The sequence below is a fragment of the Diabrotica virgifera genome, chromosome 9, assembly GCF_917563875.1.
Source record: "Diabrotica virgifera virgifera chromosome 9, PGI_DIABVI_V3a".
Classification (NCBI taxonomy): Eukaryota; Metazoa; Arthropoda; class Insecta; order Coleoptera; family Chrysomelidae; genus Diabrotica; species Diabrotica virgifera.
In genome coordinates, this window is record NC_065451.1 from 170,976,299 (window position 1) to 171,002,609 (window position 26,311).

A 26,311-nucleotide genomic window follows, 5' to 3' on the forward strand; every position below is an offset into this window, starting at 1 on the left:
TACCACAGAATATTGCTCTCAGGATCCTTCGTTCAAACAGCAGCATATTTCTATTTCTACTCATAGTCTAATCTTCTATGATTTGTTCTAATATTAGGTTAATTAAATTCGTTGAAAGCGAATCCCCTTGCTTTCAACCTCTATTCAGTGTGAACTGTCTTGAAAAGCTTTCTTCCATGGTTACCCTATTTCTCGTGTTGGTAAACGTCATTCTTTCTTTAAAGGTAAAATATTGCAAAACCTCTAAATTTTAAAGAACCGCTTGGATTGACATGAAATGTGGCGTACACATAGCTAATAAGTCAAAGAAAAAAAGTGATATTGTGCCGATGTGTGCTTTTGCCCTAGGAATGAGTTTCACCCCCTTTTGGGGGTAAAAAATATATGTTCGAAATAAGTCCGGAAATGGATAAAATGACTAATTCTAATCAACTTTTGTTCTATAAAGTTTTTCACCCAGTTAATACTTTTCGAGTTATTTGCGAGTGAATATGTTAATTTTTCTACAAAATAAGCAAGTTTTCAGACGGTTTTTCGCAAATAACTCAAAAAGTAAGTATTTGGTCGAAAAAAAAAATTCTTATCAAAAATATAGCACGTAAAAAGTGAAAAACATGATGTATATATTATATACATATTATATAAAAACATTTTTTTTTTCAAAATTAAAATTTTTAAAAATTTTACTTTAAAACCAAATTTTTTCAAAAATAAGCACTTTGAATCGATGAAACTTACAGATCATATAAACACAACATAAGTAAAGTAACTTGTGAAGCGGTAACGATTAATTTCATTTAAATTCCTAATTGGTGGGTGATCTTCCTGATTTTTTTTTTTTGCCAAAACAAAAGGGACCAACTTTATTTTTAGCATAACTTGCTTACATTTGATGGTAGAATTTTTTTTATAAAAACAGAAATAAAGCTTTTTTAAACACGTTAAGAAAGTTGTAATGTGTTTTCCCAAAGAATGCTTCATTATTTGGATATTTTACAATGAATTATTCTATTCGGAATTTTTAGAATATGTAACTATTTTTCATTAGCTTTAACTCTACTTTTGCTAGGTATAGAGACCTAATATACACACCATTTTTTTCACTTTTTTATAGACTATAGTTTTGCTAAGAATATTTTTTTCGACAAAATGTTTACTTTTTGAGTTATTTGCGAAAAACCGTCTAAAAACGTGGTTATTTTGTTGAAAAATGAACATATTCACTTGCAAATAACTCGAAAAGTATTGATTTGGTGAAAAAACTCTATAGAACAAAAGTTGCTTAAAATTAGTCAGTTTATCCATTTCAGGACTTATCTTGTGACATATATTTTTTCATCCCCGAGATGGGGTGAAACTCACCCCCAGGGCAAAAGCACACATCGGCACCATATCACTTTTTTTCTTTGACACGTTAGCTATGCCTATGCCAAATTTCATGTCAATCCAAGCGGTTCTTTAAAATTTACAGCAAAAACCGTGAAAGAATGTACTACTAGCCTTTTAATCTTTTCTGGCATTTCTGCTGTTCTCAAGGTTTCATCCTCATCCTCCGGTTTGTGAAGTGGTATGCCTGTTTAAAATCGATAAATATCCTTATGTTACTTAAGTTTTATTCGCAGCTATTACTTTGAATTAAATCAGTAGTTGTTATTCCTGCTCTAACCTATCCCTTGTATTCTCCGCTCACTTTGTATCATATTTATAAACTACTTCGTAGTCCATTTTGTCTCTTTTTTTTTATAGATAGGACAAATAAGAGAGCTTTTCCATTACCTCGGCATTTCTTTCTTTTTACAAACTGCTAATGATAAGCGGACTATACACTATATCAGTGTTTCGACACTTTCCCTCCTCCGACCTTTTATTATTTTCTAGATCTCTTATTATTTCTTTAACTTCAATCAAAGTGGGTTCCCCGCACGTCCTTTCTTCCTCTTGTTGCCAATTCTCATTTCCCTCTAGTTCCTCTTGTTGGTCTGTATTTCGCAGATTTTTGAGCTATTCCGATTATCGTTTTAATTTTTCTATTGTTTCTTCTAGAAGTAAACCTTCGTTTCTGCAATACTTTTTATTATTCTTTTAATTTCTCTAAATTTCTTAACTTCTTGGTAGAAATGTTTTACCTCTTTGTCGATGTAGTCTTCTTCTATGTTTCAGTTGTTTTTCTAGCTGTTCTCTTTTCTTCTAGCTACATAGTTAGTGATGAGCGAGACTGGTCTTGGTCTTGCGGTCTTGGTCTTGGTCTTGCAGCAAGACCAAGACCAAGACCAAGACCGCCTTTTGGTTGCAAGACCAAGCTTGCAAGAACAAGACCAAGACCGCCTTTTGGTTGCAAGACCAAGCTTGCAAGAACAAGACCAAGACCAAGACCGAACCTTGCATGACCACGCAAGACCAAGACCAACTTGCAAGACTTGCACTTTTTTGAGAAAAATTGGTTTTTATTATTTAACTTTATTTTTTTAGTTCAATAATATATACTGACATTGTAAGAAACCTTAAACAATATCGAATTTTTAAAATACATAATATTTTGGTTATATTTTTAAATCGTTTTGATTAAGTCAAACGGTTTGCATTTTCTCAACCTTCAAAGTGTCCAGAAGGCAAGTTTTCAAACGGCGACAGTTCAAGGACAATTGAAATTACTTGTAAGACAAAAAAATGTAATTATAGATAGGGTAATCCATTAAAAAAAAATGCAATTAAAAACGGTTTTTATGTACCAGTAGTTTTCGCTTTTTTGTCTAATAAAAATACTGACACTATTTCAATTCTTTTCGCATAATCGAGGAAAAATGTAGGTCGTTAAATTTAAAATGAATACAAAAAATATCATAATAGATTCTGAAAAGGGATTCACAATGCTGTGAAAGCATTGTGGCCTGAATAAAAAATAACTGGTTGTCGATTGTAATGTGTCAAGCTTGGTATCGCAAAATCCAAAGCTTAGGTTCAGTTTCTGAATATGACAAAAATTCCGATACTGGGAAATTTTTAAAATTATTTTTTGGATTAATTTTTTACAATCAACGAAAGTTGGAAGTTGAATTATTTGTGAAAATCCCGGACGACAAACGCGTAAAGAATTTTACTGATTTCATAGTTGAAAACTATTTGGAAGAATCTAGGTTTTCCCCAGAAAGGGCCAGTACTACAAATAGTATGTGCCGCATTTGAAATGCATGCGCATCATTTCAGTGTGTTTTAAATTCTAGTTTTTACTACCGACATCCGAATATTTTCAACTTTTTAAATGTCATAATGGGTATTCAATCCAAAAATATGTGAAAATAAAAAGTGCGAATAACTCGTGTTACGAGAGCAATGTAGTTTAAATAAAATTAAAGAACTGCAAGATAACAAATTACAGAATTAAGCGTTTATAACTCCCGATTAGGTTTAGTTATTATGTTATAGTATTAGGTCTATAAATAGGTATGGTAAATATGTAAGTATTTACTAAAAAGTATGTTTTAGTTAGTTTATAAAAAAGTTAAATATATTAAATAATGATTAAATAGAGTAAAAAATATTTGATTTTTGTGTTCTCTTAAAAAAATGTAATTTATGTTCTTAAATTTGACCCTCGTAGGATAAATACTACAGTGTTCGAGTGAAAGGAGCAGATCATTATCTGTTAACAACTATAAACCGTTTATCCCTTTTCGTAAAATCCGTGAATTGAAGGTCCCCGACCATTTGTGGCACCTTTAAGAAGGTCTTTTTCTTTAACATTTTATTAAAATACAGGGGCAATAAACAGTAATCCAGACTCAAGACGTGGTCTGAAGGCAGGCGGCAGGTATCGACAGCATGCAAAACACAACGTGACACAACCGAAGGCCGGCAATTGCAACAAGGATTGTAAATGCAGGTTTTTCCTACTGATAAACATTACCATTATAAAAATATACTCTAATCTCTTTATATAGAGAGAAATAATTAGGTCATTAGGTGAATGTATAATGTTAAAATGGGTATCCGTTTGAAACTACATTCTACATTAAAACTACATTCTACGTTAAAATTTTAAAGCAAAAAATATAGTTTCATTCTTCACACCTTTATTTATTTCAATGTACATTTTATTCAAAATTGTTTGGTTCAAATTATTACTACCAAAAAAGCAAGACCAGCAAGACTCTTGCAGCAAGACCAAGACCAAGAACAAGACCGGCTAGTGCAAGACCAAGACCAAGACCAAGACTGCCTTTTAGCTGCAAGACCAAGACCAAGACCAAGCTTGCAAGAACAAGACCAAGACCAAGACTAGCCTGGTCTTAGCCTTGTTCTTGTTTTGCTCATCACTATACATAGTTTTCGATCGTATCTTGGGTATTTTCTCTATCTCTTAATAGTTTTCCCCTGCTTGTTCTTGCCAAAGCATTCCTACATTCTTCGTCGAACCAGTATTGACATCTCTTTAGACGCACTGTTCCTATACACTTTTCCGCTGCTTTTACATGGCTGCCTATATGGTCTACCATTTTTCTTTTCTTTTCGACTTGACTGGATTCTCTACATTTTATTAGGTATGATCGTATGATCAAAAATTGTGCTATGGGCCATTCCACGAACATACGCCTGTTTTGGATTACTTTGACAACGAATATTTTACTGTGCAACATAAGAAGTACGAAAGTAAATGGCGCTAATAATTATTCCAATAAACAACAATGCAATTTGCAATTTACTTTCGTTCTTCTTATTTTGCACAGTAAAATATTCGTTGTCGAAGTAATCCAAAACAGGCGCATGTTCGTGGAATAGGGTATAGCTATTTTCATTGTGTTCACTGTAGGAAATTCGATTAACTTTTTCCCATTTTTATTTGATTCCTTATGCAAACTTCGTCCCCCAAGGAAAGTGATTAGAAACGAAATAAATCACAAGAAAAGTCCTGGCTTTGTTAAAAATATTTTTACGAGCTCCCTGATTTTATGGCACTTTACAAACCTTACATTAAAATACAGAATTTCGTCATAGATACCATTACAAATGTTATAAAACAGTTATCTAAAAAATTAAAACCCTAGAAAAAAACAAAAGTATCCCTCCATGGATGCACGAATAATCTCTGCATGAAGTGCATGTGCATACCCCGAAGGGACCGCAAGAAAAGTGGACGAAAATAGGTTCCTCGCCAGCTGAGAATGATTTGCCAACAAAATAAAAATCCACGTTGACTTATACACTCACACAAAGCAAATTGGATAAAATCTCCATGTGAACTGCATCTCGGTCGAGCGATAGTCAGTGTATGAAGGTAAATATCAATTATATTATAGTAGACACGGAACTTTGTCAGAATGCGCAAAACTGGGCCCTGATTCTAATTCAAATTTCGACTCAAAACAAATTAACGTCATCAAATTAAATAAACGTCATTAAATAGCGACTTATCGAAATTACTTGCGACTCCAAAAAAGTGGTTGATATTATAATTTCAAGTCGAAATTATTGTAACACGGACATGAATGAATGGCCGATAGCCAGGTTAGGTTTAGGGCCCTGAGCACGCCATATAGAATTCTATTTTGTTGACGTCACAAAATCGAATTTCCCAATGCAAGAATCAACGGCTGCTAGGCAACGTGACGTCACTAAAATAGAATTATATTTTGCGTGCCCCACTATAGTGGTTTAGGAGATGTGTCTTGTTTGTTTCTTGAAAGGAAAACTAAAGCAAAAGGTATTAATATGGCTGGGTTTTATGGAAATTTGCTGGTTTTGGAGGAATTAGATAGAATAGTATTAAATTAGCAATATAATAATTGAGAGTTTCCACAACGTGAATTATCAACACAATGAAAGATGTAAGGTACTAATCTGGGAAAATTAGTATAAAACAAGCAAAATTATGTACCAGCTATTTTATTGCTGGACATTCTGGAATCAAATCGTAAGATTTCATATATTAGTAATATAGCTATGCAAAGTCCTCAGCAAGTGTGCTATTTGGTTTATAAACAAATTCTATCTATCTAATCAGCCCTAAACATCCATCCTTGGATATAGGCCTCCTCTTCCTTCTTCCATGCCTCTCTATCTTGGGCAATTTGCATCCATTTTGACCCAGTGTCTTTCTTCAGGTCATCTGACCATCGCATCTGTGGCATTCCCCTTTTTCATTTGTGGTTCCATGGTCTCCAATGTATAATCATCTTAGTCCATCTTTCATCCTTCTGCCGTAGGGTGTGTCCGGCGAACTTCCATTTAAGCTTTGCTACTTGGGTAGAGACGTCTTTCACTTTTGTTTTGTTACGGATCCATTCGTTTCTTTTCCTGTCTGATAATAATTTAATGTTCAGCATTTGTCTTTCCATGGCTCTTTCTGTCTTTGCTATTTTTTCCATATTCTCTTTTGTAAACGTCCATGTCTGAGAGCCATATATTAAAACAAGGAGTATACATTGATTGAAAACTTTTGTTTTTAGGTATTGCGGGTATTTTCTGTTCTTTAGGATATAAGACAGTTTTCCGAATGATGCCCAGGCCAACCTTATTCTTCTCTTTATTTCTTCGGTCTGATTTTCTTTATTTAATCTAGTGATTTGTCATAGAAATATATATACTCTTTTACTTGTTCTATTCTTGTTTGTGCCACTGTAATTACTAGTGCTTCTTGTTGATTGGTCATGGTTTTTGTTTTAAACCATGCATAAACAAATTAGCGCTCCGAAATATTTTTTTCAATTATTGCTTTGTAACTCAGAAGATTTTAACGTTAAACCAAAAACACTCACATAAAAATTCACTGTAATTTAATTCTGCACATAGATATTTTCTTCCGATTTCTTTCGGCGGAAATTTTCCTCGAAAAATTCGGGTTTTCCAAACAAAATCTTTAATTTTTTTGAGAAAACTCGGATTTTCCGAGTAAAATTTTTGTTGAAGGAAATCGAAAAAAATAACTTTGTGAAGAACTAAATTACGGTGAATTTTATTTGAGTGTTTTTGGTTTAAAGGAAATATCTTAGGAATTACAGAGCACTAATTAAAAAAAGAAGATTTAGGAGTGCTAATTTGTTTATAAATAAAATAACACACTTTCTGCGGACTTGTCATACCCCATATTACTAATATATGCAATCTCAATTTTCCCAGACTATCAACAAATGTTGCAGTGGTTGCGTAGCCAATAAATCCAATAAACCGGAGAGCCAACCCAAATTTTGAGCAGTGTCAAAATGATAACGTTAATATCCCCAGTTGTAACTAATATATCGAAATGAATAAGAATCGCTATAAATTGCGACCATCATGGCGGAGTCGAAATTAAATTGCGACCTCGAAATGAATTAGAATCAGGCCCCTGGTCCTATCAATGTTCGGTATAAACGCCGGTATAAAAGTAATTCGGTATAAAGTAATTCAAAAGGGCCGCTTTGAAGATAAAAGCTTGCCGATATTTTATTCTCACATTAATCATACAAATTAGTCATTAATAGTAGTCAACTTGCATATTAGCACAGTTAAAATTATTAGAGGATAAAATATTAAGAGCGCAGGCGCAAATATTTTACGTCTATCCCTGCTTTTTCTTTCTTTACACGGCAAATTACGTATAGTAAAATTCTCACTGGTATCGATATGTATATTATAAACATTACTTGACAATGACATTGTCACGATTAACTTCGTGATGACTTTTGAATGTTCTTGGATAACTGTTACTTGTATAATTGCTAAATTATGAATTCAGTTAATTAATATGATATTTTTTTCACTAGCTATGTATTCAATCATCATATTAATTTATATACTATGCAATCAAAACTAATACTTAATCGAGAAAAGAAGAAAAGTGGTAAAGTGATTTTTTAATAATATATTGTTATTATGGAACGCTTAGATTAAATGTTGAACATCTTTAACAACAAAATACTTGGAGCGCAGGCTATATCCTGGTGTATTCTCTGCCTGGGATCTTCCGTACTAAGTTTTCAATCTAATAGCACATAAAACAATACCAAAAATAATATTCTACATCTTACCAGACTGAAAACAATGGGAACATTCTCTGGTTACACCTCCGAGGCTTCTAAAATTTGCAAGCCATAGCGGATGCTAATACTAAGGAAGATGAGGGAATTTTACAATTTATAATTCACGTCCCATCTGCTTAGCGCGGTAAAGTTCCAACGAGAATGGTTCCCTTCGTACTCCAATCAGAGTAAACATGTAAATCAAAAATGAATAACCATTTTCAATTTCGTTGCAACACGAAACTACAGCCGTATCATATTCTAGTTTAATCAGAGAGTGCAGCAAGCAGCGGTTTCGAAACCGGTAGAGATTTTTACTTTTGAACCTAGAATTTTTTTGTAAATCAAAAATAAAGCTTTTTTGAACACTTGTCAAAAAATTGTAATAAGTTTTCCCCAAAAAGTGGCTAACCTTTTTTGGTTATTTCACGTTAAAATATTCGATTTGAAATTTGACGAATATGAAGCTATTTTTGGTTAGCTATAACTCTGCTTCTACTAGTTATAGAGACCTAATATATACACCATTTTTTGCACTTTTTTACGGCCTATATTTTTGCTAAGAATGTTTTTTCAACAAAATACTTAATTTTTGAGTTATTTGGGAAAAACCGTATAAAAACGTGATTATTTTGTTAAAAGTATTGACTTGGTGAAAAACTCTATAGAACAAAAGTTGCTTAGAATTAGTCAGTTTATCCCTTTCCGGATTTATTTTGGACATATATTTTTTCACCCCGAGATGGGGTGAAACTCACCCCCAGGGCAAAAGCACACATCGGCACAATATCACTTTTTTGACATGTTAGCTATGCCTATGCCAAATTTCATGTCAATAGAAACGGTTCTTAATAGCCACTTTACACGATGCAAGTAATTGCGAAATTTATTGCACAAGTTCTTGCAACAAGAACTTCTGCAATAAGTTGCAACTAGCTTTCTGCAATAAAGTGATTACACGGTGCAAGTAATTGCATAAACTGACATGAAATGGACAGAAACTTTGACATACCATAAATTTTAGGTTATGTTGTTTTTATAAATTTAAAATGTAATTTTTTGAGTAGAGTTATCAGATATATTTAATTAAAAATGTTAGATTATAATTTGAGAAAATTATAATATGTATTATGTATAACAAAATCAATTAATACCTAATGCAAGTATACCTATAATACGACATTATTCATTTACAAAAGGAAACAAGTTGTTAAATGCAAAAGAATAGAAAATAGTTTCTTTAATCCCTATGTTGCATAATTAAAGTTATCCACCAGAATAATGTTATCTGTGAAGCGTGAAATTGGTAAAAGTTCCTCTTTTTGTCAAAAATTGTTTAGTTTGAAATTTACAATGACAGAATGTCAATACAAACAGTATAGCCTTAAAAGTTACTAAAAATATAACCAAATTGCAGAAAAAATTGCATGAAAAATAGGACATGTTCTATTTAGCTGCAACTACTTACAGCAAGAAATTGCTGCAAGAAGTTGCAGCTTTTCTGTGCAATTCGCGTATGACACGATGCAATTTCTATTGCTGCAAAAAATTGTGCAATAAATTTCGCAATTACTTGCATCGTGTAAAGTGGCTATTAGAATGTAGAGGTTTTGCAATATTTTACCGTTAAAGAGCGTACCAACGTACTATAGAGTTTGTTCCTTTATCGATTTATGGGGTAATGTTTAATAAAATAATTGTCACCCCCGAGAAGGGGTTGAACCACTCACAAATGTTCATAAAAATCGATGGAGGTTCAAAATCGGAGGTAATAATTGATTTTCACCTTCATACACTGTACTATCACTGTACCGTGGTACTATCCATGTGAATTGCATCTCGGTCGGGCGAATAACGGCGTCATTTGATGTGGAAATACTTGTGAAATTGGTGAACGTCGGCGTCGATCGACATAGTATTAATCACCACGAAAAAAATTTTTAATCTTGTCAATTGTTACGGCAATATAGAAATGGAAAATAGTTATTTAACACGTTGACGGACAGTGCGTCAAATGTATAAGCTACATCAATGGAAATTAGACGTCTATATACGTTCTGTCCGTCAACGTGTTAATGGTGTTAATGGTGTTAATGACGTTAAGAAATATGTATGCAAAAAGTGCACGACGTATGTTTCATAGAAGAGACAGACACACCGAACGCAAAATAAATCTGTATATTTTACCAATTTGACTTCACCAAGTTTCAATTTTTACCAAATGGTGTCCATTCGCCTTTTTAATGTTTATGCCAGAGTTTTAAAATTTGAAAATTTTTAAATATTTGACCTATGGTAGCTTTATATTTTCCTCTGCTTTTAGATTTGACATAAATTTATTAAACTATGTTCGTAATAGGGCATTCCGTCATGTCTTGGTGCCTTTCGCACCAATCCTATCGAGAGCATATTATGTCGTGAATCCAATGAACCTCCTCTCACCTGAACACGACAATCTCATACGCTGCATCAACATCTGTAAATTCCTCCAATCCCGTTCATTCCCTAATGATCACAACACCATATTCTTCCAATAACAATGTCCATCATCCTATCATAATACCTATTTAATTACGCCGCCGTTTAAAAATATAGACCTTCGGCTGACTAGTTAATTTCCTCTACCTTGACCTCCCCTAGACCAAACATCTTCCTTCAATAGACATCTCACTCATCATCTTTAACAAACATAAGTCTCTCTACAGTCTTCTAAGCAAAGTATTTTTAGATACTATACAAAAAAAATCATAGGGTTTAATTCCATTTACCTATGCTTCGAAAACTACCACTGGTGTTGGCTGTGCAGTCACCACTAAACATAAACTTCATCTAAATCATCTCATTTGTAATCATATGTACAAAGGGACTTAGTTGTCGAGGTGCTTTAGCTAAATAAATAAAATAAAATATCTCTCAACACGAAAAGTTTCAGATTTAAATAACTATTTACCATTTTAATTTTATTATAGTGGTGAATTCTGCATCTGAGACTTTTCAATTTGTTTAAGAGATGTCGCTGGATCGCGTCTCAATGGGAACTTCAATGATCTTTGAAATTCCCCGTAAATAGATGGTCGAGCTGTTTTTTGATTCAGAGGACTGTTGAGGAAGCCTGAAATGGTGGAAACAGCTGTCCAGCGATTGTGCATCCCCCTGAATCAAAAACAAGCAAAACCATATTTTATTTTTAAAATAAAATATATTTGACATTAGTCTGTAATTCAGTGATTTCTTCCAGTTAATCCAAAGTAAAAGCACGATAGCACAGATACAGTGATTTCTATTCATTTATCAACTTAATTCAAAATGACTTCTTGGCTTGTCTGAGATGATTTTTAACGAAATATTTAAACTGAGATGAAATATTTAAACTCACCCTGACTTCCTGTAGGCTCTGGATCGCTGTCCAAACTCTCTGCTGACGCTAAATACGCAGATCCAGCTTGATGATGCCCACTACTTCCACTGGAAGAGCAAGAACCTAAACTGGTCAATGATACTGGTCGGGAAACTTCTGAGGAAGCCGTGCTGCTTGTGCCCACACTACTTTCACTTGGAACCTAAAAGCAATGAAAAAGATATCAAGTTAGTGTGTGTGTGTGTGGAAATTATTAGAAATAGTAGATAATAAAAGGTACAAATAATAGTAAACAAACTATTTATTTTAACCGAAAAACCGTAATATTACAATATACAAAGAAATTAAGATACGTGTTTCTACAACGAGATATTCTTCTAGACTACTTATCGAACGCAGAACTAACACTAACATACAGTTCTGGCATTCACATCCCTTGTAACATGTGCAATTTTAGGTAAAAGTTTATCGCCCTAATGCATTCGGAGAACTGGCCCAGCCATGAAGAGAGACCCCACATGTGTATTCTAACACTTAACAAAAATAATAAAGTTGAATTCCAACATCCCCTCGCAACTAAAATTATTTTTGAATTAGTCAAACAGACCCCCTTTACTACTTAAGTACTCTAACTTAACCCTATTCAGCGGTTTAGTCAACATATCGGCTATCATATCCTCGGTAGGACAATACCTAAACTTAACAACCCCTTTTTCTATATAACTAATTCCGGCTCTAAACCCACAAATTCGTTTATAACCTGTTTTAAGCAAATTGCTTCCTGACATCCTTCAGCCAATCCTATGTACTCTGCTTCAGTTGATGATAGAGACACGCAATTCTGTTTTCTACATCCCCAATTTATAGGCGAACCCCGTAATAAAAATATATACCCGCTATTGGATTTTCTGTTCCCCTTGTCTTCTGCCCAGTCAGCGTCTGCATAGCCGTATAATGCATTATCTGTTCCTTCTTGTCCTGAAATAAGCTTTTTATATTTAGTTTTCTTTAAATATCTTAACACCCTCTTTGTATTTACCACAATATATAATAAACCACCGATCAATTGTTGATATATTCCACTGTTTTTCACCGGCTTTTCTCTGCTAGGCTTATAGTATCCAACATCCAGCGGTATATTGGACTCTTTTGCATCTTTCATCTTAAACTTGTTCAGCAATTTGTCAATATAACTGGCTTGATTTAAACTATATATCCCTTGATCGCACCTTTCAATCTTCATACCTAGATAATTTTGTAATAATCCCAAACTCGTTATTCCAAAATTACATTTTAGATTCTCTTCAAATGTATCAATTACCTGTGTATCCTTTGCTGCTATTAAAATGCCATCCACGTATATAAGTACGTAAACCCTTTCATTATTTATTACCTTAATATATAAACATGTATCAATATTGCTTTTACAAAAATTCTCTTTAGATAAAACTTCATCAATCTTTTTGTTCCAAGTTCTGGCCGATTGTTTCAAACCATATAAACTTTTATTTAATTTGCAAACACAACTTGTATCCTTTTCTTCAAATCCCTCAGGCTGTTTCATAAAAATTTCTTCTGACAGTTCTCCATTTAGAAAGGCTGTTTTTGCATCTATATGCTTTACTATGAGATTTTTTCTCCATGCCTCTGTTAATAAAATTCGAAGAGTAGCTTGCCGCGCAACCGGAGCGAACACTTCATCGTAGTCTACGCCGAATTTTTGGCTAAAACCCCTTGCTACCAGCCGTGCTTTGTACTTCTTCGAGCTTTGATCTTCGCCTGTTTTTAACTTGAATACCCATTTACATGAGACTATATTCTTTCCCTTTGGTGCTTGTATTAAATCCCAAGTTTTATTTTTCCTTAATGACGTGATTTCCTCTTCCATAGCTTGCGTCCATTTTTCACTATCACTTCTTTTAAGCGCTTCTTTAAAGTTTCTAGGTTCTTCTTCTTGGAATTTTGTCAACTTTGCTATGTAGCGCTCAGGTGGGATACCTTTATTTATTCTGCTAGATCTACGATCACCTGAATTCTCTATATCGAGATCTGTATCTAATTGATAGTTAGAATCACCGTCATCGTCATGGGATTGTTCCCAACTTAAGCTCTCATACGTGTTAGATGTATCCGTAGAATTTTCTATTTCCTCCGTGTTTTCAAAATTTGCAACCTCTTTGTCTTCTACGTCGTTTGGCTCTATTTTTTCCCGTTCCATCATGGACCCAATGGATATTTCCTCACTTTTTGCCTCCTTTTTCTCGACGCATATATTTCTCTTGGAAAACACCACACTACGGCTAATTGTAATACGTTCTGTATCTACATTTAACAATCTATACGCTTTTGATTCATCAGAGTAACCTACAAATATCAGTGACTCACCTTTTGGATCAAATTTATCCTTCATTTTTTCTTTGGGAATGTGGCTATAAACCGTAGACCCAAATATTTGCAAATTCGACACATTCGGTGTTACTTTATGCCACAATTCATAGGGCGTTTTTTCTTTCGACTTAGTAGGTAATCGATTTTGCAAATAATTGGCTGTCACTATCGCTTCCCCCCAAAATTTCTTTGCTAAACCCGCATCGATTAACATACACCTAGCCATTTCAACTAGAGATCGATTCTTTCTTTCTGCAACCCCGTTTTGTTCTGGAGAGTACCCCGCTGTATATTGAATTTTTATACCTTTACCCTTTAAAAATTCCCTTAAATTATTATTTACGTACTCGCCACCCCTATCCGACCTAATTACTTTTGGAACCCTACCTAACTGATTACTCGCAAATTCTATAAACTGTTTTATACATTTTACCGCTTCATTTTTATGATTTAATAAATATATAGTTGTATATCTAGAAAAATCATCAATTAAAGTCAAAATATAACGTTTACCCCCTGGAGTAACAGTCTTCATGGGCCCGCAAATATCCGAATGTAATAAGTCAAGAATATTAAATGTATTGCTATGAGAAAATTTTGGAAAACTCTTACGTAAAATTTTACCTTTCATACAGCATTCACAAGTTTCCCTAATCCTACAGTCAGTCATATCAATCCCGACTGCCATTTTCTTTTCCATTAAGTGTTTGACTGCATCCATGTCCCTGTGTCCAAACCGTCTATGCCATGCATGTTGACAGTTGCTGGAGTGCTCCACAGCACTCAATCCATGGTCCACAGTTGAAAGTTTGTATAAGTCCGGTGAAGGCACCGCACTCGCGACGACTTTTCCGTGTAAAGCGATTTTACACTCGTTTTTATCGAATTGCACATTATGTCCCGCACTTGTTAGCTTTTTCACCGAAAGCAGATTTGAGTCTAATCCCGGCACATACAACACTTCGTCGATTTTTAAATTTTCCACTCCCGATCCAGTCACGCACTCAATAAGTCCTGTTCCTATACCCTGAACCTCGGAGTATTGCCCTTTCTCCGCCAAACTTACAACGCCTTTTCTGCTACCGTCAAATTGGGTATAGAATCCTTTGTAATTAACCATGTGGCTCGAAGCTCCTGAGTCCACATACCACGAAGCAGAATCCCTTTTTCCGTCCCTTGAACTATAATTGACCATAAAACATGCATCATCAGTACCTTCAGTGACTTTATTGGCCTTTTCCTTCTTAAATGCTTTGTACTTAAAGCAATCTCGTTTAAAATGGCCCTTCCGGTTACAAAAATAACACTGCCTTGCTTCTGCCCTTGCAGTACCATTATTTTTGTTACCCTCGTATACTGACTTCATCACCGACTCCTCCTGATTTCTTCCCAAAGCTCCCTGACGTCTCCTGTACTCATCTATTAATTTACTCGTAACAAATTCTAGAGTAAATTCACTCGATGGCCTACTTTCCAGCGCTGTAATCAAAAAACTGTATGAGTCTGGAAGACTTCCCAGCAAAATTCCTGCTGAGAACCTGTCCTTAATTTCTTCCCCTAAGGCGGCCAGTTTATTCAACGATTCTAGGAATAAACTAATATGTGCTTCCATATCACCATTCTCCTCTAGCGATAGCCTACAGATTTGCTTTAACAAAAACACCATACTAGACAAACTTGATTTCTGATGATACTCCCTTAGCGCTATCCACGCATCGCGCGCGAATTCCCTGTTCCGGATATGCACTAATTGATTAACGTCAACAAGTAAGGCTATAGTTGACAAAGCCTTATCATTTTGTTTTTTCCAAGAACTGCTTCGATCTGCTTCTAATGGTAACTCACTCGAAACTATTTCCCATAGATCAGCATTGATGAGTAACATTTTCACTAAATAACTCCAAGGTTGATAGTTCTTGCCGTTCAACTTTTCGACGTTATGTATTCGGTTAACACGAAAATTTCGCGACTGTACACTTTTAATTATTATCTTAATACAGGTGAGCTAACAACGTAACTGAGCCCAGAACCTATTAGAAATAGTAGATAATAAAAGGTACAAATAATAGTAAACAAACTATTTATTTTAACCGAAAAACCGTAATATTACAATATACAAAGAAATTAAGATACGTGTTTCTACAACGAGATATTCTTCTAGACTACTTATCGAACGCAGAACTAACACTAACATACAGTTCTGGCATTCACATCCCTTGTAACATGTGCAATTTTAGGTAAAAGTTTATCGCCCTAATGCATTCGGAGAACTGGCCCAGCCATGAAGAGAGACCCCACATGTGTATTCTAACACTTAACAAAAATAATAAAGTTGAATTCCAACAGAAATATAATGGCATGGAATCAAGTCCATTTGCCACAGAAAGTTGTAAAAGGAATTTTCTTATAGTATAACTACAGAGATGTGGGTTATGCCGTTTTAAATTTGTATTTTATTTTCTTTAATAAAATTTACTAAAAGTTCCAAGGTGTTTTTATTGGCAGCTAACAAAATGTGTGTGAGATTTAATGGAAGAAAATATTTCATTTCAATAAGTGTACGAATTAAATCATTGGATTTTTTTAAATGTTTTTTGCAACCGAAAAATATATGATTTAGATCTCCGTAAGAGTTCTGATCACAACTACAGGCCGAGGACTGTATAATGCCCAGCTTAGCAAGGTGCGATGGAAATCGCCCATGATTTGTTTTAAGTCGAAAACTCGAAGTCGAAAATATCAAGTTAGTATTTATCATATTATGCCTATTATGGTTAATATTTTAAATTATGGATACATTTTTAAACTATTGTGTCATATCTACATATCCTTCAGAATTTCTGACCCCATGTAATGTACTCGCCAAGTCTAATAGTAATACTCTTTCACAAAAAAGGAGACACAAACAAACAAACAAACAGAGATAAGAAACATGGCAGGTTATGAAGTGGTCTGACAATTTAATTACCTAGGCTCCATTATTACTAACAGTGGAGGATCCGAAGACGAGATCCGTAGACGCATCACAACGGCCAGATCGGCAACAACCAAAAACAAAAATATTAGTCTGGGCAGATTATCAAAGAATAGTCCATTTTTGGGAAAAGTTATTTACCAGCAATTTTATTGCTGGAATCGAATCTTATGATTGTATATATTAATAATATAGGTATGCAAAGTCCGCAGATAGTGTGCTACTTTTTTATAAACAAAATGGCGCCCGAAAATCGTGTTTTTTTTTATTTGTTGCTGTATAACTCGAAAGATATTAACTTTACACCAAAAACACGCAAATAAAAATTCACCGTAATTAGATAGAGGCTTGTTTTTCCCGATTTACTTCGACGAAAATTTTCCCCGGAAAATGCGGGTTTTTCCAACAAAATTTTTAATTTTCAACTAAAATTTTAGATAAGTAATTGTTTATCAATAATTAAATAACTTGGTAATATAAAAGCTCTTTTAGTATAGATTATAATTCCAGAAGCCGATGGAAATTGAATGAACAGTTTAGCAACAATTCAATTGTTAATTAAAAATTTACGGTCGCTATAATAACCACAATAATTATAATACATAAGAATAACTATGATTTTTGTATAAAAAGACACTGTACCTATCTAATGTACTTTACAGAATTAAAATTGGACTATTTAAACGGTCTTAAGAATATATTAAAATTATAAACAATTTTTTGGCTTATAAACAAATAGAATATCTCGGGAAATATTAAATTAAATTAAATCATGAAAACGGTATTGGAAAAAAAACGGCAGGACGCTTCTTTTAAAAGAAAAAACGTTTAATTGTGATGAGTGGTTCCTGAGATACAACCGATCAAAGTTGGCCGGCATTTACGGCAAAGATATAACAATAGGATCATAATTTTCGAACACTCACCTTTTTATTTCGGTCCTCTATCTCCACACCAATTTTCATATCTTTAAAATACTCATAGCATATATTATTATAATAAAAACTATAGATATTACGAGTGAAAATTGCCAAAAATAGCAAAATTCCAATAAAAAATCAGGTTGGATAAAATGTAATCTCAAAGTTCAAAATTGGTATTCGTTAAAAAAATGCATTTTCTCGGCTTCCCTTTTAGTAATTTTATTCATTGTTTTTTGTTCCCAAGTAACTCGAGTAGAGCCATCTAACTAACGCATTATTAAATGTCAAAGTTGCTTTTGTTTTGTTATAATAAATTAATTTATTTATTTATAACAAAAGTGTTTAATTTGTTTAAATAAAGATTGTTTAAATAATTATACAGCTTTCAAAAGAGAACATTTGTGTTTTTAACGTTAAAAGGTACACTTGTAGTAAGTTTATCTAAAAAAGTCTACAACTGGAAAAAATAGGTAGTTTTCTTTTCTTATAAATAAATTAATCTATTATAACAAAACAAAAGCAAGTTTGACATTTAACAATGCGTTAGTTAGATGGCTCTACTCTAGTTACTTGCGAACAAAAATAGAATGAACAAAATTGCTCCATGGGAAGCCGAGAAAATGCATTTTTTTAACGTATACCGATTTTGAACTTTGAGATTACATTTTCTCCAATCTAATTTTTGATTGGAATTTTGCTATTTTTGGCAATTTTCACTCGTAATATCGATAGTTTTTATTATAATAATATATGTTATGAGTATTTTAAAGATATGAAAATTGGTGTGGAGAAAGAGGACCGAAATAGAAAGGTGATGGTTCGAAAATTATGATCCTATTGTTTATATCTTTGCCGTAAATGCCGGTCAACTTTGACCGGTTATATCTCAGAAACCACCCATCACATTTAAACGTATTTTCTTTTAAAAGAAGCGTCCTGCCGCTTTTTTTTCCAATACCGTTTTCATGATTTAATTTAATTTAATATTTCCCGAGATATTCTATTTGTTTATAAGCCAAAAAATTGTTTATAATTTTAAAATATTCTTAAGACCGTTTAAATAGTCCAATTTTAATTCTGTAAAGTACATTAGATAGGTACAGTGTCTTTTTATACAAAAATCATAGTTATTCTTATGTATCATAATTATTGTGGATATTATAAAGACCGTAAATCTTTAATTAACAATTCAATTGTTGCTAAACTGTATATTCAATTTCCACCGGCTTCTGGAATTATAATCTATACGAAAAGAGCTTTTATATTACTAAGTTATTTAATTATTGATAAACAATTACTTATCTAAAATTTTAGTTGAAAATAAAAATTTTGTTCGAAAAACCCGCATTTTCCGGGGAAAATTTTCGTCGAAGTGAATCGGAAAAAACACGTCTTTATGCAGAGTTTAATTTATGGTGTATTTTTATTTGGGTGTTTTTGGTGTAAAGTTAAAATCTTTATAGTTATAGAGCAAAAATTGATAAAAACACGATTTTTGGGCGCCATTTTGTTTATAAAAAAAGTAGCACACTATCTGCGGACTTTGCATACCTATAGATATTATTAATATATACGATCATAAGATTCGATTCCAGCAATAAAATTGCTGGTAAATAAATAACTTTTCCTTGTATTTTGCTAATTAGCCCAGAGTATATAGAAGAACATCTACATTACATAAAACACAAAATTATGCATTGTTCGAACATTAATATTTCTTATCACCACCTACGCTGTGGCTAATGTGGGGCTTTCGTAGAATGTTGCGCTACTAACCACAATTATCAACCAAAATATACTGAGATATTTTGGACATATAACTAGAAGAAGGGAAGATATCCAGTACGATGGTCGGACCAAATGAAGGACATGAACTGGTTACTCATTCTTCGGAGCAAAACAACACGCACAGGATTACAGGATAGAGATAATTGGAGAGAAATAGTCAAACAAATTATATGACGCCACTACATCGAGGAAAGATAGAAGAGGACTTAAGTCGCCGTAATTGTTTTCATTCTGTCAATCTAAAAGTGGTTCGTATTGAAGTTCTTCTTAGCGATTAGACATAAGAATAAATGACAGTAAAATTAAAGGGGCCAACCTTCACCATGTTATTGGTGAAACTGTTTTACTCAATTAATGCAGTTGAAAAAAAATCAATTATCTCTTCTAAATATAGCATCGAAATCCACCGACCGTCAAATCACGACATATAACTTCTGGCGATCACTACTTTCGATTTCCGAAACTTTTAATTGCTGGTAATCGTCTTTGTCCATTTTGGGCAAAAGTTCAGTGGCACTTTCCCAGCCGTATATCCGAGGAGCAATGGCTCCGGTTCATTTAAAATTACTAACAGCACAAAAATAAATAAAGAAAAAGAAGGAAAAACGAAAACAAAAGTAGTTGCATAGCCAAGTTGTGTCATTAAGATATTCGTGAGATAATAGCGAAACGTGCGTCGCCTCTTGCTTGCAAGATAACCAGGAGAAAAAGAAAGTACAGGGTGTTCCAAACATGTTTATTCCTTTATTATAAGTAAAACTGTATAGTACACTGTAGGAATAATAAAGTTTTAAATCCGAATATTGTCAACCTGAATGATTTTCTTGAAATTTTAACAGTTCTTAACAACGAAAGTATACCCTGTGCCGAAGCGCGCTTTTACTTTGAGGGTAGTATTTATATTGAAAATATCCTTAAGAATCTATAGAAAAATACATATATATTCTAAACAAAAAATGTTCTAAAGAATTTCTTCAACAAATCAATACTTTTAGACTTGGCCGTAATTGAAAATTTCAATTTTTCTTGTGTTTTCAACCGAGTTTTCACAAATAACTGAGAAACTTTACATTTTATCAAAAAAAAAACTGTAAATGAATAAAATGAAACTTGTAAAAAATAAAAGAGATTGCTTTTTTATTTTTACCGTAAGCCTAATACAAACCGAGTAACTCATTGAAGGTGACAATTTCGAGTTGTATGAAAAGTTTTAAAAATTTAAAAATTTTACTGGAAAGATGTGTTATATATATTTTTTCTACAACCGTGTTAAAAATGCAAATTATAGCACTCCATAGGAGCGTTAAAATGCTACTTTAAAGCACTAGTGCTTTAAAATTTTTAAAGCACTGCAGTTAAAAGTGAATTGTCAAATTGTGAAACGTCAACGTTTGTAGAAAAAAAATATTAAAATTTGTTAGAATATACAACAATAAAAGTAGATGTTATTATTTTATAGTTGTTATGATTTACGTATTGACAGTATAGGCAGTTTTGATATAATGTCAAGAAAAATATAAAAATTTAATGTCAGTCAAGTTCAAGTAAAAGTTTTTGTAGATATTGTCATGTAATTGAGAATGAATAAATTATAATTGTTGATATATAAGACGTTTGTAGAAAAAATATTGTATGATATACGTGTTAAAAAGTACATTTTTAAGGCACTCATGTGAATTGCAGAATTCGCTTCGCTCATTCTGCAAACTTTCACATGCGTGCCTTAAAATTGTACATTTAACACTTATATCATAAATAACTATTAAAGTACTTGAAAAAAGCTTTAAAATAAGACTTTGTAGAGTTCTCTAGCATATGAACTAAGGCAGTTACAATGAAAATAAGGTTTTCCTATTTTTTCGTGAGAAAAAATAACCATACTGTTCTTGATATTCCTACTCTAATGGGGATCAAACATGGATCCAATTGGATAATAAATGACAAATTGAAAACGAGTAATTTTGAAAAAAATCATGGATGCGGTGAAAAAATATCTTTGACGTTTTCAAAAATATATTATTTTCCTGTAAATAGCCCAACTTTTTGTTACAGTAGGCAAATTTTACGCATATTCGATAGTTTTGTACTTATTTTGAGCGTTGATCGTTGGTGTTATCGGAGAATGCTACGAAGATCATGGGTAGACAAAATTAGAAATATTGAAGTCCTTAGGGTTAATGACAGGGAAGGATTTATACAGAAAATTAAGAGGCGGAAGTTTGAATATTTAGGTCATATAGTAAAAGGTACTCGTTATAATCTGCTGCATTTAATTATACAGGGCAAAATAATAGGTAAAAGAAATGTTGGAAGAAGACAAACCTCCTGGTTATTAAATATAAAGGAATGGTTTAGTCTACGCTCTAACCGACTATTTAGAGCTGCTGTAAGTAAAATAAGAATGGCCATGTTGATATCCAACCTTTGATAGAAAATGAAACATTAAGAAAAATACCTGTTCTGAAAAAAAAAATGGATTGTTAAAAATGTCAAAAATATTTTTTTCCCTCTAACCATATTTTTTTCAAAATTATTCATTTTACACCTTACTGATGCCTAAATACATTGCATTTGACATAGTTAACGTTTAATTGTAATTAGGGTAGAAATAGCAAGGGTAGCGTTGTTATTTTTTCTCATAAAACAATAGAAATCGACCTTATCTCAATCAGAACTCCCCTAGTTCATATGCTGTGCTAGACTTAGACAAGCTAGCTTTGCAAGTCCCGTTTTAATGTTTTTTTAATTACTTTAAAAAATATTTCACAAATTTTTTACCGTTTTCCTGGTATTTTACGTTAAGTTTTTAAAAATTTTTATCAAATACGAAAGTGTCATCTTCAATGAGTTACAACTGTTTGATAACTGTCGTTTTGATAACGCGCGATTTTTGCGCGATAACCGAAGTGGTATAGCCTAATTTTGGTGTAAACCGATGCAGGCTCAGAAGATTATGCAAGAAAATGATCATTGGCTGGACTATAGGAGCTAGAAGTATAAAATGCTAAGACTTGCAGCATTCAAGCAAACATCAAAGGTAAGAGAAACGTTGAAAACGTTGGCCCAATGAGAATTTGCTGGCTGAAAAACCTTTGACAAATGGATAATTACAGCTTAGTATTGCTCTTCAAAGCAGCTGCAAATAAAGTACACATAGCTATGACCAACCCCTATAGTAGAGGGAACTCCAAGAAGAAGAAGGGATCATTTAATGTCCCAAACTTTCGATTCCAAAACAGAAAATAATTCAAAGATGTTTTGTAATTGTGTTAAAAATATTCTAATCGTCTTCTTCTTCTTCCTTCTTGTATGTAGTCTTTAAAGCCTGTTTCTTCTTCAATATTAGCCTCCTAAATTGTTGTTATCGCACCATATTTTTTTTGGTCTGCTAATACTTCTTCGTCCATTTGGTGACTTATCTCGTGCTATTCGTACTATCCTATCCTCTGCCATTCTACTAATGTGTTCGTTCCACTCCTGTTTCCGTTTTGTCACCCATCCATTTATGTCTTCTACATTGCATGATCTTCTTATGTTTTCGCTTCTCTCCCTATCCAACAGACTTTTCCCTGATATCCGTCGGAGTATTTTCATCTCTGTTGTTTCTAGTAGTCGTCTCGTTTTAGATGTGTCAGGTCTTGTCTCCACCGTGTATGTCAATATAGTAGACCTATATATTGCTGCTTTATAGATTCTGGCTTTTGTGTCTTGTCTTAAGTGTTTGTTCTTCCAGATTGTGTCATTAAGATATCCCGCCGCTTTACTTGCTTTTGAGCTTTGTTGTCGTACTTCCTCTTCAACATCTCCGTAACTGGTTATATCTATTCCCAGATAACCTTGTTTCCTGCTTTATTACTTTCCCATCAATTTCGATTTTTTCTGCTGATATTATCATATTGTATTTCTTGGCTGTTGTATTGAAGATGTGTGTTAATCTTTGGAGATCGTCTTCTGTTTCGGCTCGTATTGATATAATTGTAATCGTATTAACGTAATTATATAATAGAATAATTCACCAGATAAAAAGAACCTGTAACTATCACAAGAAATTGAGATAGAATAAATAGGAAAAGTCATGCCAATGGTTTAGGTTGGTAATAAAAAAAGGAAGAATATGAGATGTTAATTACCCAATACGAAGAATTGCTGAACTTTGAGTTCCTGAAAGAAGCAGGAGAGGAAGACCAAAGAAGACCTGGGAGAGACGCAGGACATGTCGGTAAAGGGGATTAATGTTGATATGACCCAAAATAGAAACGTATGGAGAAATGCAATTAGGGAAGCCGTATCCATATGGGGATAATAGCAAAGAGAATGATGATGAGATTTAAATATTTACGAAAGGTCAAAGAAAAAAAGGAAGAAGTTGGATCTAAAAGTTGGAAAACTAATTGGATGTAATGAATAAATCGTTTATATTCAGCTCAACGTGGTTGGGTCACCCTGTAGAAAGAAGAGACTTGATAATGACAAAGCATCTGGGGATACCGGTTCCGGAAATGGGTGGTTCGACGATAATGAAAATGACACTTAATGAATGAATCGAATAAAGTGTTGAAATCTGAGACGCTTTTCATTTTTTTGCGGTGGCGAAGCCATATAAGTATCATCGTCAATTGCTGTAATCAGATCCCGACCCTTTAATTTTAGAGCTAAAGTAGAATGATCATTAGATGTTAAAGCTCATCAAGAAGGGTTACGTTGCAAATTTTAGCTTTGAATAGAGATATGAAAAAAGTGGGTGCTAGAAAAATATAGGGTCTATAATTTTATTGTAGGCGTCTGAAAATCTTAGTATGCACCCGAATTATTAAAACCATCCAGCGAGGCCTGTCGATCCACTCTGATGTATGAAAGTATAACATAAACTTGATAATTTTTTATTAATAAAATTTAAATCCTATACACCTTTTTTACTAGTAAAAATATAATTTCTCTGCAAATTTTGAAAGAAAAAGATACACGGAACTTGAAATATATCGCTAATGGTTCTCGTAGGTCTCACCCACTGTAAAACTTTATGCTCCATCTGTATACGCTTGATAGAAAAGTTACTTTTGTAGTTGCCCTAAATTTAGTACAGTATGTTTACACCGTAAATTTAGCATTTATGTAGTTGCAAACACACATAGACACAACAAATTCCCAGCTCCAGGAGCTATGTGATTCCCGGATTTCCCGGAGTGAGTTAGGATTAAAGCACGTAAACAGCTACAAAATACGCTGGAATTCTGGTGGAATACGCTGGTGACAAATGTCACCTAAACTCTGCCATGTAAGGTCCTACCTACAAATTTTCCAACCAATATGGTTGATGTCATGTGATGCCAGGGGTTAATCTGGAAATATTTTTACATCCTTTAAAATCGGATAATATAATGTAACCTCAACTGTTTAAAAACAAAATGAATTTCGACTCGATTCGAGTTCTCTGCTTAACCCAGGTATAACCATACCAACAGGCACCGCTAGGAAAACATTCCACTTTGCGGTTCTGAGACCCATATGAAACGAGTCTGTGTACTCTATACAGAGTATGGCATTAGTAAAATAATAAAATAAGAAAATCTACGGTTTCGTTTTGATTAAAATCTGTCTTCCTCCATCCCCCGATAGTACTATTTCTAGGTCTACCTGTTTTCAAAGAGGCTCTGAGGAAGACAGATTTTTACCATCACGGCCGTAGATTCTCGATATAAATTAAAACAATTTATATCGCAGTATAGATAGAACGCCCTCTAACGGGGAATAAGCGAAATTAATTTCGACTCGATTCGACTTGTTTAAAACAACTCCAGGGTTTTTATCCGTATATTTTGGTGGCTTAAAGCATGTAAACCTGTGATATCACTAATGATGGAATATTGATTCCGAAAACGTTTTGTTGTGATATAGCCCCTTTTAGGGATTTTAAATATACCTTTTACAAGATAAGGATTTTATTTTTTGTGATTTATGGTATACAGCCAGTTACAGGAATTTTTCCTTCTGATAGTTTTGTAATAACAAAATTGTACCGCGCTAGAGTGACATCTTGCGGGTCTAGGAGTCGACGATCGCTCCCTCTTTTTTGTCCGACAAATATCTCTGTCTTGTCGTTTCCCCATTACTGAGGATCGTGATTTCTTCCAATATTCTTATATATCTTCAGCTGCTCTAAGAGCTTCGCAGAATGAGTTTCCAGCTGAATTCTTTATTTGGTCGGACCATCTAGTTGGTGATCGTTCTCTTGATCTTCTCCCCGAAACGTTTCCAGAAACAATTAATCTCTCCAAACTGTCGTCACCTCTGCGAACCACGTGACACGTGACCAAAGAATAATTGCAGAATTCGTTGCAGACATATTGTGGACAGCCTTTTCTTTAATATTTAGTTTGTTTAGAATGGAAACGTTTGTTTCCATTTTGTTTGATTCCATGCGACAAATATATTTATTTTATTTTAGTGTATAACATTTTGATTAAAATTAAAAAGTAAGTCTAATAAGTCAGGAAATAAAATTATAAATTATTTATCCTCTGAGCTTTTAAAGTTGGAAAAACAAAGCATAACAGAGTGGCGAAATACTCGACAACGGAAAATCTAAATTGCATTTCACGTCCTGTCATTGACCGTGATAATAATTTTAGCGAACTATTTCCTTTAATATCCACCAAAGGTGAATAAAGTATAAACTAAAAGAAAAGAAAAGATGGTTCAGATTTGATTACAGTACAGAGCTTCTACTATGTGCTTATACGTATTTCGGAATAACCGTTTCCTCATCGGAGCATCTGGGTAGAGGCACTGAATTGAAATCAAATCCTTTTATCCTTTCCGGGTAATTATTCGGGGTTAATTATCTTGATAATTACCCGGAAAGGATGAAAGGATTTGATTTCAGTTC

General features: G+C 33.5%; 1 protein-coding gene across 4 annotated transcripts in view; it reads right to left on the minus strand.

The window, feature by feature from the left end:
* Window positions 1-26,311, minus strand: part of LOC126892103 (uncharacterized) — a 654,403-nt gene that overhangs the window by 98,706 nt on the left and 529,386 nt on the right. For all 4 annotated transcript variants that reach the window (XM_050661541.1, XM_050661542.1, XM_050661540.1 and 1 more), the window contains exon 3: window positions 11,371-11,554. In XM_050661541.1, coding sequence (XP_050517498.1) covers window positions 11,371-11,554 — 184 coding nt within the window. The remainder of the gene's footprint in view (window positions 1-11,370; window positions 11,555-26,311) is intronic.